Here is a 12,323-nt window from a genome sequence, read left to right on the forward strand (position 1 = left end):
GACTCCCTCCTGCAAAGAGGCGTTAACAATTCCCTGGAACCAGGCTCGTGTCCCCTCCCTGGCTGCCAGTACCAGCCAGGAGGGACACGGATCTAATAAACATGTGGTTGCATTCAGTCTCCCCAGGACCCTGTCCACATCTTCAGGAGCAACAGAGTCAAACTCCTCCCATACAACCGTCTCAAGACCTGCTCCCGTCATATGGCAAAGGGCCATATGAATATAGTGAACATATGATATTGCATTGGTAAGACCTCACTTGAATCCTGAATCCAGTTTTGGTCACCACATCACAAAAAAAATGCTGAGACTTTGGAAAAAGTGCAGAGAAGAGCAACTAAGATGATCCAAGGTCTGGAGACTAAAACATACGAAGAAGGGCTGCAGGACTTGGGTTTGGCTAATCTACAGAAAAGAAGAAATAGGGGTGACATGATAGCAGTATTCTAGTATTTGAGGGGCTGCCCCAAAGAAGAGGAGGGGGTCACATTATTCTCCAAAGCACTAGAGGGAAAGACGAGAAACAATGGATGGAAACTGATCAAAGAGAGAAGCAACCTGGAATTAAGGAGAAACTTCCTAACAGTGAGGACAATTAACCAGTGGAATGAATGGATTGCCTTCAGAAGTGTGTGTTCCAGGTCTGGGTTGAGCCTCTCCTGAGTCTGTCTTTGAATATTAGGAACGAGGTTTTGTTTACTTGTGTTTTTAATTTAGGTATTGGACATATTATAAGCTGCAACAGGGCCTTTTTAGTGTTGGGTGGTTTTATAAATCCAGTAAGCAAACAATGGAAAAATGGATGTATTGGAAAAAGGTTAATAACCAAAGTGGGAGTTTTGAGGATAAAAAATGATTTTTGATTCGATATTGGAAAAAGTCATACTTTTTGTAAAGCATTCCAGACCCAATCCCTCTTTTTGTTTACACCAGTGTATATCACAATTGCTACTGACAACTTGACTTGTTTCAAGATCTTTTAATAGGTATATTGACATTTAAATCAATAATGTTTTTTTTTAAATGAATCATAGAAATGTGGTGTCGGAAAAGATCACAGTGTTCAAACAGCCCAGAGTCCCCCAAAGTGGTTAATATCAACCCCCAAGAGGTCAACGGGTCTATCCAGAGCTTGTTATCATTATTATATACACAAAAGTGTGAAGTCGCAGCTGCCAGTTCTTTAGGTGGCCCTCATGTGTGGGCAGTTTTCACCAGGACCCCCAAGACCCTCAGGATTCATAATGTAGCCCTATTGTCTTATGGACAAACCCAAGGAGGGGGCGTTTTTGGTGGGGTTTTTTTTTGTAACTAACATAAATTTTCTCACGCAGATTTTTTAAGTACCATCCAATTTTGGGGGGTATGACACCCATTGCACCAATAACCCCTGGGAGTTAGGCAGCCAGTTTCTGCCATGATCTACTCCGATTCCTTGCCTACTAGTCCACTCCCTCCTGGTAGAACCACATCCATTCCCCCCCCTCCCTTCCTTCTTTCCAAGCACGGTTTAATCTGGTGTGTGGAGGCTTTACCAGTTTGTTATTTGGAATCCCACAATATTTTAGCCTGCTCATTTTACACAACTTTTGCATGGGGCTTTGGTTTTTTTGTGTGTGTGTGGATCTTTTTGATATGTTTTTTTATGTTCCCACCATTTTTTTAGTACTGGCATGTGGTCAGTTCTACTACTGGATGTTCCAGTGAGTCCTTGTAAGTTTTTTTTGTTTGTTTGTTTTTTGCAATCTTCTTGCACCGGCTAAGTAAATGATCTTGATGAAGATTTGTCTTCATCAATCTACCAGGGGTAGTCAACCTTGGCTCTTTTATGACTCGTGGACTTCAATTCCCAGAATTCCTGAGCCAGCTTAGCTGGCTCAGGAATTCTGGGAGTTGAAGTCCACGAGTCATAAAAGAGCCAAGGTTGACTACCCTTGAATCTACTCAAGAGTTTGGGGGGGCTGATCTAGTCCAGCTCTCTGCAGGGGGGCAGAAAACCCCCTTAAACCAAACAGCAGCGCCAGGAAAGCAGGACTGCCCTTCTCATCTTCTGGGGGGGGGGGCAAAATGCTTCTCAGGGTCCGGTGGAGCAAAGGCAGCGAAGAGGCCTTCGGCCTGGGCCAGGGAGGCTGCCAGGGCCGCCCAGGGCTCACCCTCGTTCCGCTTTCTGTGTTGCAGGTGCCAGCCCCCTGTTGCGAGCTGCCTGGAGGGGTGCCCCTGCTGTGGCCGATGCCCCCCCTGGGCAGCCCCCTCCTCTGCACGGCCCCCCCGGAGGATCCACGCTGGGGCAAGGCCGCCGTCTGGCGGGAGAGCACGGGGGCCCTCCGGACGTGGCTGGGCCAGCATCTCCAGAACCCCTACCCCAGCAAGGGGGAGAAGATCCTGCTGGCCATGCTGAGCCAGCGCAGTCTCAGCCAGGTCTCCACCTGGTTTGCCAACGCCCGCCGGCGCCTCAAGAAGGAGAACCGGCTGCGCAGCGGCCCTCGGCTGCTCACGGCTTCGGGTGAGGAAGAGGAAGAAGAGGAGGAAGAGGAGGAGGAGAAGAAGGGGCAGCCTGGAGGCCAGCGGGCAGACTCAGGCAGGAGCCCCCAGGCCCCCTGGGGAAACTCCAGGGTTGGAGATCCCGGACGAGACCCAGACTCCCTCGCCTCTCTCGACCGGGCTGAGCCAGCGAGGGTCCCTCCTGAGCCCCGGCTGTGGAGCATGGCCGAGCCAGCCCCTCGCCTCCTGCCTGGGAGGCCTCCCCAGTGGGTGTGGGGCCTCCGTCCCCTGAGAAGCCGGTCCTCTGGCCTCCGGGAACACCCCAGCTGTGCCCCCGGGGAGGGGCGGGGAGAGGGGCCACCCCTGGGCTCCGAGCCCTGGGGGCCCCCTGAGGAGTCGAGCGGGGCTGAAAGAGGCATTGCTCTGCCCTCTCCCGGCTGGTGCGCCCTGGAGGTGGACTACAACCCCCAGGACACTCAGCTGGCGTGTCAGCTGGTCGTGCAGACCTATGGCTCCGCACATCTGGAGTGTGCCAGGCTGGGGAGAGCCAGGGCCAGCAGGGGGGAGTGTGCGGCAGGGGCCCTTCTCCACACGGGCACGGAGGGCAGCCCCGGGATGGGCCCAGCGGGCAGCCCTCTGGGGCCCTGGGTGGCGCTTGGGTGAGCCAGGGGCCCTTCCTCTCCTGGGGCAAGCAGAGCGAGGGGACGACCGTCCTCCAGACAGGGAGGGGGTCCAAGGGGGTCCAGAGCTCATGGGAAGCTGGCAGGAAGTCACAGGTCACAGGCGTGTGGGGTCCTTGTTTAATGACCTGGCATTGTGCTTTGCAACCACCTCAGTGATGGAAATTCCACTCCCAACTGCTGTCATTAAGTGGAATTTCCTGTGTGACTTCCCAGGTCAGGACTCGATTTATAGCCACAACTGAGCTGAAAATTTCTGTTTTAAGCAAGACCATTGTTAAGTGAGTTTTGTCCCATTTTACGACCTTTCTTGTCACAGTTGTTAAACGAATCACTGCAGTTGTTTAGTAACCCGGTTGTTAAGAGTGAATCTGGCTTCCCCCCATTGACTTTGCCTGTCAGAAGGCCTCAGACGGGGATCATGTGATCCCCCCGGGACACACTGCAACGGTCGTAAGTATGAACCGGTTGCCCAGCGTCTGAATTTTGATCACGTGACCCTGAAGGAGGCTGCAACCGTCGCTAAGTGTGAAAAACGGTCATCAGTCACTTTTTTCAGTGCCGTAACTTTGAATGGTCACTAAACAAACAGTTATAAGTCAAGGACTATCTGTAGATAATCTGATTAGTAAAAGGATTAGTGGGGTGGGGATGTGGGTGATTAATTTGAAGCCTCTCTCAAACCGAAGGGATGTTCCAAATCCGTCAAATGAGCTTTCTGCAAATGTTTATTCTGAATTATATCAGATATTGCCAAGCAAGAACGTAACAATATTGTAGAGAACCCACAAAATTTTAAAGGACTCTCCTCAATATTGTACGAAACTCTTAACATTACCTCCTGATATAATATTTGTATACAGTTTTTATGTTTTACTTGTTTTAATCCTACACCGCCCAAGCTTGCTCTGTGAGTGAGATGGGCCATTTCTAAATTGGATATAGGAACAATTAAATAAATGAAACACAACAGCTTTTCTTTGAAGTCCGTGTGCGCGTATTAATCAAAGTCTTTCTCAATTGTCTTGGTGAAATTGCACACATAGTTGGTATCGTAGATGTTGGCAGCTTCCCTTTATTCCCCCCCCCCCCCAACTTTGGTTGAAGGTCTTTCAGGAAAGTGGAGAAATGACATAGCAACATTTAACAATTAATTGATTTATTAATTCTAAGGTGACTCTATTGCCCTGCCCCCACCCCCGAATTTATAAACTGATGCATCATAAGGAATGATATCAATTGTTTTATTGCCGGATGTACCATACCAAAACATCAAAAAAAAAATAATACTCTAGATTCAATAAAATATGAGAATTATCTCACGTGTGAATCATCACGTTAATGGTGAAAGGCTGAGAATTATCACCGACAGAACAATTAATGTTATAGGAAGTGATCCTTTTAAGGGCTGTTCTAAATAGGCCCGCCTTTGTTTTTTCAAACATTTGATTGATACCTGCCCGTATGTCAGTGTTACCCATAGCAACCACACAGGCAGAGCCTCTCCATCTGCTGAGTCCACCACCTGGGCCTTCAGGTCTGCTGAGGGGGCCCCCATCAGGGCTGAGTTCACACACACACCCCGCACCCCGCTTGCTGCTGGCCCCCCTCTTCTCTTTCTTTTCCCTGGACTGGAGCCTCCTCTAGAAGTAAGACTGTTTGAGCCTGGTGCCTTGAGTAAGAAGCTCCGGGTGGATTCTCTTGATGAGAATAGAATAGAATAGAATAGAATAGAATAGAATAGAATAGAATAGAATAGAATAGAATAGAATAAAGGGACAGAATAGATTTAGAATTAGAATAGAATTAGAGTAGAATAGAATAGAACAAAACAGTAGAATTAGAATAGAATAGAATAGAATAGAATAGAATAGAATAGAATAGAATAGAATAGAATAGAATAAAGGGACAGAATAGAATTAGAATTAGAATAGAATTAGAGTAGAATAGAATAGAACAAAACAGTAGAATTAGAATAGAATAGAATAGAATAGAATAAAGGGACAGAATAGAATTAGAATTAGAATAGAATTAGAATTAGAATAGAATTAGAATAGAATTAGAATAGAATTAGAGTAGAATAGAATAGAATAGAACAGAACAGAACAGAATTAAGAGTAGAATAGAACAGGACAGAACAGGATAGGACAGGACAGGACAGAACAGAACAGAACAGAACAGAATAGAATAGAATTCAGGCCCTGAAGAGTTTCCGCAGAGGGACAATGGAGCCCAGACTGGGGGGGGGGGGGAGAAGGGCTGCCCTTTGCTATGTCTTTTGCCTCTGGGATGCCTCCCTGCATTGAGTGAGGATGGCCTGGATGGCCTCAACAGTCCCTTCTGACCCTGGAGTTCAGTGGCTTGATCAGCCTCGGCAGTGTTGGAGGCCCTGAATCGAGGGGGGAGATGCTGGAACATGGGATTTTGGGGGAGGGGCTGAGTCCTCAGCCAGAAAAAAAAGGGAGCACCCACCTTCTCCCGCAGGAGGAAAGAAGCCAGACAAATTGAGAGGGGGGGGGGGGTTGTTCCAGGAAAGATGCAGAGCCTTGGGCTGAATCCCCAGGTGACTTTTGGATGGCCTCTGGCACCCCCACTTTCCTTCCGGGGCCCTTCATTTAGCAACAGGGGCACCCAGCACTCTCCGGAGGATCCTGGCACAAGAACTTGCCCATGGCCGGTCTGGGCACCCAGCCTGGCACAACCTCTGGGGAAGGAAGGGAGGTCGGGGTCTGCGTGCGAAGGGTGCACAGGAGCTGGGAAGGCCTGCCAGGAGAGACAGACGGAGCCTCACCTGCTCCTGCTCAGGTATTCCTGCCCGGCACTACTACACCCCTTCAGTATTTCTTTTGGGGGCTCTGCCGTTCCAGTGGAAGGGGGGAGGCTTTTCTCTGCTGCGAGGGGGCCTTGTGGATTTATTTCCTCTACTTTGTTTTTTCTGAACTTTGGTGTATCTCTTTGGGTGTGAAAAGGGGAAAGGAACGTGTCAGGGGACATCTGCCTTATCTCCACTCCGTTGTCAGATCCGGTGAAGCGTCTGGGGACCGTCCCTTATCTGCTTCGGTTCCCATAGCAACTTTGCACCTGTCGATTGGCTGGATGCGAACTGGACAGTTGGGCTCTGGGGTGGGTTTAATGTAGCAATTTGCGCGGGAAAACTTTAGATCTTGCTTTGCTCCCTTGCTATCACTCTCTCTCAACAAAAGCTCCTTTTGAAATAATGCCTGTTTCAAGAGTTCTGCTTTCTTGGGAGGAGGAGTTGAGGCAGGACCTTACGCTGTCCCCTGCTTTCTCATCGGGGTTGGGCTGTTCCTGCTCCTCAGGCCTCTTTTCCTGGGGCCTCTTCCTCATCCTCCACCCCCCCTTCCCTCCAGGGAAGCCTTCATCCAGACCGGGGACTTGGCCTCCCAGCTGCCAGCTCCAGCGTTTCCCAAAATTTCCAGCCAAACTCTCCATAATACTGAAAGTAAAGGACCTACTTTGCAATACGGGCTGCAGTCGTCAGGTACACTGCCACTACGCATTGAGGTCCAATTTCTGCTGTAAGGAATGGTTCCCGTGGGGTTGCTTCAGAGGCTCTTCTTGGCCTGCAGGTTCACAGGACTTGAGTCCCTGGGCAGTTTTCCATCAGAGGCCCCAAACTGTTCCTGGTGACAAACACACCCTCACGGCAGAAAGTGGGGCGCTGGGGGCTTTTTTTGGCAAGGGCGCCATCGGCATCTCTGCCCTCCGGGTCACGACCGTCATGGAACTGAGGCTGCTGGAGGGAAGCCACCCCGCCCGCTGCTGCTGCTGTGAAAAGCCCCCCCCTGGGGCCAGAGGGGGGGTCTGCGCAAGGGCAGGGAGCGCAGGGGGGGCAGCCTCCCCAGGCAACTCAGGTGGGGAGGTCAAAGAGGTCCTGGCAGAGGCACTGGCAGAGGCTGTAGAAGACGCAGAGCAGGAGGCTGGAGGGCACCAGGCTGACCAGCACCAGGCCCAGGTTGGGCCGCTCCACCAGCAGCAGGTAGATGCCTAAGGGCAGGGAGCTGAAGTAGACCAGGCCCAGCAGGCCCAGCACGAACCGGGGCACGGCGCGCCGGGGCCCCCAGGAGCCAGGGCAGAGGGGCTGCGGGCCGCGGCAGGGCAAGGAGGCCAGGCTGGGCGGGCGGTAGAAGCGCATCACGTCCACCAGGTCCAGCCCCGCGGGGGCGGCCGCGTCCTCCGGCACCTCCAGCAGGGTGATGACCAGGCAGTCCGAGGAGCGGCGCTTGCCGTCGGCCGAGGGCTCCAGCACGCCGGGGCAGAGCAGCAGCTCCGGGGAGGGCGGCGGGCCGCCTGGGTGGCCGAGCAGCGCCAGCACCCGCCCGTCGTCCGGCAGGCGCGCCACGTCCTCGCCCGGCACCGGCGTCTCCTGCCGGCAGAAGGGGCAGCGCAGCCCGGCGGGGGAGCGGCCCGCCTCGGCCATCCGGCGCAGGCAGCGGGCGCACACCTGGTGGCGGCAGCCGAGCAGCTTGGGCCGCCGGGCGCGCCCGTCGAAGCCCTCGCAGCAGATGCCGCACTCCGTCTCGGCGGCCGCCCAGCCGAGGGGCGCGGCCCGCTCGCCCCCGACCTTCGCCGGGGCCATGGCAGCCCCGCAGGGCCCGGCGCCTGGAGGGACGGAAAGCGGCAGGGCGTGAGGAGCGGCGCCAAGGAGGGCCCTGCCTGGGAGTCCCGGGGCACCGGAGCCGCCTCGACCGACAGCCCGGCTGCTCCGCGACGCCCCCCCCCCCGTCCCCAACCCGCGCCCACACAGCAACCGGTCCTTAGGCGTCCCCCCGCTCCGGGACCCGGCGGCCCTGGGCACCCGGAGCCAGCCCAGCCCCCTCCCCGGGGAAGGGAGCGACTCTGGGGCAGACAACCTCGGGGTCCCTGGAGCCCGGCCAGCCCCCGCGACCCCCGTCCCCACGCCCCGCATTGCAGGAAAGGAGGAGGCTCAGACTCGGCCCTGGAAGGAAGCGAGGCCGGCCTCCGATGGGGCTCCCTGGGCAGCCTCAGCGCCGCCTGCAGCTGCTCAGCCCCCGCAGCCCCTTCCTCGCCCGGGAGACCCTCCCCCGCTTAGCCCTCGGGCGCAGCCAGGCGGCCGGGGGGGGGGGCAAGGGGCTGCCCAAGGCCACGTGGGAGGAGCCTCGCCTTGAAAGACCGCAGCGCCCCCCCCCCCGCTCTCTCCCTCCCTCGGGCCGCAGGGACCCCCCGGGCCGGGTCTGCCTCCTGCCGGCTTACCTCGCTGCAGGCGCGGAGAGACCCGCCCGCCCGGCCGCCCGCCTCGCAGGGACTGCCGCAGCGCCAGCTGGGCGCTCCCGGGCCCCGGGCATCCGCCTCCCCGTTGCCATGGCGACGCAGACCGAGCAGGGTGTGGGCGACGCTCGCCCGGCCCCTCTGCCCCCCCGCCCCGAGCCCGCCGGGCCGCCCTCCCCCGCTTCCCTCCCTCGGGGGTCCCGGATGCGGGATGGGGGTCCTCGGGCCCAGGGACCTTCGCCCGGCCCGGCCCGGCCCCGCGCAGGGGGCGCAGCGGCTGAAAGGGGCCCGATCCACCTGGCTCCTTTCAGGCGCTCGGCGTGGAACCGCTTCTTACAACGACCGCGGGGCTTCCGAGGCGGCCCCCTCCCCGCAGCCCCGGTCGGCCGCCCCTGCGGGAACATTTCGCCCCGACCCGCTTCTCCCCCTGTGGCCTCGCCGCATCTCCGGGCTGCCCTTAAACGGGAGACTCCGGGGAGGCTGTCGGGGTTCCAGACGCCCCGGGGGTGGATGGGGGGTCTTGGAAGCCCCCCGGAATGAAGGAGCAGCCCGGGCAGCGGCCCAGCGGCCGAAGACGGCTAAGAACCGCAGAGCGCTGGCGGGACTTCGGGGCTAGGGCGGCGACGGAACCGGCCGTGCCCGACCCGCCTCTTATGGCAGGCGAGAGACGGGTGGGGGGCGCAGCTTCCCTCCTCCGTCTTGTCGGGGTGCTTGACAAGATCCGTCCTTCACCCTTTTGGCCCAGAGCAGAGATGGGGCTGGACGTTCCTGCCATCTGATGGGTTTGCAACTGGACGGCTGCCCGGAGGAGAAGGGGTGTGTGTGTGTGTGTGTTGGGGGGTCTTCAGCCCTCGTCTTTAAACACTTAAATAAACAAGTAAAGAGGACAGGAGGAGCGTTCATTCGTTCAGTTTGTGGATGACACCAAACGAAAGAAATGGGTTCGCCCTGACACGTGACACAGCAAACCCCTCCGGCTCCATGGTCACTGTCCATGGAGATTCTCGGCCACCCAGGTCAGCTATCCCAAAGATGCTTTTTCACAAGGCCACTAAACTCTCTTGCTCCACACCCATTTGCACCACTCAGGTGACTCTGGAGACACAGGTACACCTCCAGGTGGCCTCAAGGACTCTCCAAAAGGAGTATAAATCCTTCCATTCCCCACCATCCAGTCAGAACCTGAAGAAGCTTCTGGGAGGAGAAGCGAGACGTCTTCAAGGAAAAACAGGAAAGTCCAGTCACCTCTTGGAAAAAAAAGCGCCGTTGGGACCTTCCTGCTAACGATACAGGACCACATCCAGCAGGGTGATGATGCTGAGAGGTGAAAAGGTCCAGCAGCTTCATGAGGACGTGGGGTGGGGTAGGGTGGGAAAGAGTCCCAGTGCCAAGCAAGCAGGGCGCCCCAGCGGCTGAAAAAGGCAAACTGCATCCAAACCAGAGTTAACTATTCCGCTCTTCTGGCTTAACCCGCACCTGGAACAACACCGTCCCATTCTGGCCTTTGCAGTTTGCTTATCCCGGAGAAGGTGCAGAAGACCGGAGGGAAGAGTGGCAGCTGCCTACATCTGTCTGAGTGGCAGGCGCAAATCCTCTGAGGGCAGGTCAAGGAGCCCCATGTTGGAATTCAGACAGTTATTTTGGAAGGAGGCCCCCCAAAATAAGACCCGCCTGGGACAGAGATGGCCTTTTTCTCCCTCCAGCCGTTTCCAGACGGGGATCAGATGACTCACCAGGGAAGCCTGGAGGATCCTGGTCTTGAGCAGGGCTTGGACTGCGTGATGATGATGATGATGGTCTAATTCACACACTGACATCTTGCCAAATGGTTTTAGCAACGCCTGGATGCTCTGTCCTTCCCGAATAACAAAACGAAACCTCCACCGCGCCTTCAGGGCCTTCGCACACTTAAATTAGGAGAATATTTTCAGCCAGGATTAGTTTGATAGGCCACAGCTTCCCCTCCGCCTTTGCAGTCAGACGCTGCTTGCATTTTAAGTACTTTTTATTATTGCAGAAATCGCTGCTTCAGAGCCAACAGGCCGCCTGGAGGCTGCGCAGCACCACCCGGGCCTTTGTCGGCTTCCTCCGGCAGATTTGCTCAACTGGCGTGGGAAAGGCAGGGGAGCGGGACCCAGCACCAGGCAGGATGCGCACAGGGTGTGTTATGCACACCTCTAGGGCTGGGGATGCAACTACACAGCAGTCCACCTAAAGGGGACCCCCCCACCCCTTGGAGTTCCCCCTGGCGGACCTTTGCCAACTCGTCAACATGTGGAAGACCCTTCCCAGCTTTCGGGTGGGGTGAGGGTCTTCCACTCACCAAACGCCCGAGCCTGAGGCACCTCACAGGTCCATCCAGGCCAGCCTCCTGTCCCCGCAGGGACCCTCCAGGCCAGCCCTGCAGAGAAGCCTGCAAACTGCAGGAGAGGTGGCGGCCGGTGGCCCCCGGCTTATGACCGCTCATTTAGTGACTGCTGGGAGTTGTAACAGCACTGGAAAAAAAGTGACTTAGGACCGTTGTGGCATGTCCCAGGGTCACGTGATCAAAATTCAGATATTTGGCAACTGGTTCGTATTTACGACAGTGGCAGCCTCCCGTAGACGTGCGATTTCCCTTGTACGACCTTCTGACAAGCCAAATCAATCGGGAAGCCAGATTCACTTAATGGCAGCGTTACTAACTTAGATCCACTTAACGGCCGTGTTACTAACTTAAGAGCTGCAGTGATTCACTTAACAACTATGGCAAGAGAAGACGTAAAATGGGGCAACACTCAGCCGTCTCGCTTGGCACCAGAAATTATGGGCTCAGTTGTTGGTTGTGAAGGCGAGGACTCCCTGCCCTTGCGTCATGACTGGCTGGGCGCTGGCTGGGCTCCTTCCCCTGGAGCCCTGGGCAAGACGGGCAGCCACGCAGGAGGGGGAGTCCACCGAGGGAGAGGCCCACTCAGCCCCCCAGGAACCCTCGTGCCTGCCCCCCAGGTGCCCCTGTGCTCCCCCAGCCACGGAACCATGGCTGGAGGCAGGAGAGGCACCGTGGCTGCGGATACGTGGAAATAGGGAGGGGTGACCCCACAAGGAAACGGGGTTTCTCAAGGGCAGAGGGGAGGAACCCCGAGGTCAACTGGCCAGAGGGACGTGATCCAAGCTGGCCAACAACCTCATCAGCACATCCGGCCGGAAGGGACCCCGCCAGCCTCGTCACGGCCGTCCCCGAGCCGACCCTTTACAGAACAGCCGGCAGGCCTGGGCAGGTGATAATGCTGGTTTTTAATGTTCCTAAGAACTAGAAACAAAATCCAAAATAGACTTTTTCTCCCCCCCCTTTGCTCTTTCAATAAAAGTCATAAAATGGTTAGCATAGTTAAATTAACCCCTTTTAAAAAACGAAACGAAAACGAAAACTCTCCTAGAAAGCCAGGAGCCTCCGGTGGAAACAAGACAACTACCAAAGGGCCGCTGAGACCTTCTGCTCACGCTCACACACACACACACACGCACACACACACAGGCGAGTCCTCTGCTCTGCGACGGACAATAAACAGCGCCAGTGGGAATACGCAACGGGCACGCTCGGTAGGAACGGGGACGAGGCCGCGAGGGCAGCCACCAGAGGGAGACGTATTTACACGACTGCTCTCCCCACGCTCTGAGGTGGGAGGGGGCCGCCCAGCCCCACTTCCGCAGGCTCCCCGGCCATCCCTTCCTCCCCGGCTGGGGAGACTGCCTCGGGGAGGCAGTCGGCCCCGCTCTGCCGGGCACAGCCCGAGGAGGCCTGCAGCTCGTCCGGGGGCCACAAAGGCCACAGGGAGGCCAGCCGGTCAGTGCCAGCCCTGGGTCCCGGCCGCTCCCCTCCGGCTGCTTCGGAGCGGCCCGACTGTCCCTCTCGGCCTCTCAGCTGTCTGCCCG

General features: G+C 56.3%; 1 protein-coding gene across 1 annotated transcript; it reads right to left on the reverse strand.

The window, feature by feature from the left end:
• Positions 1–7,032: 7,032 nt before the first annotated feature.
• On the reverse strand, positions 7,033–7,761 carry LOC107299097 (E3 ubiquitin-protein ligase RNF182-like). The gene has a single exon (XM_015828465.1). The coding sequence runs from the start codon at positions 7,759–7,761 to the stop codon at positions 7,033–7,035; it is 729 nt and encodes a 242-aa protein (XP_015683951.1).
• Between the last annotated feature and the right edge of the window lie 4,562 nt (positions 7,762–12,323).

The sequence above is a fragment of the Protobothrops mucrosquamatus genome, unplaced genomic scaffold (genome assembly GCF_001527695.2).
Source record: "Protobothrops mucrosquamatus isolate PMUCROS unplaced genomic scaffold, P.Mucros_1.0 scaffold4537, whole genome shotgun sequence".
Lineage (NCBI taxonomy): Eukaryota > Metazoa > Chordata > Lepidosauria > Squamata > Viperidae > Protobothrops > Protobothrops mucrosquamatus.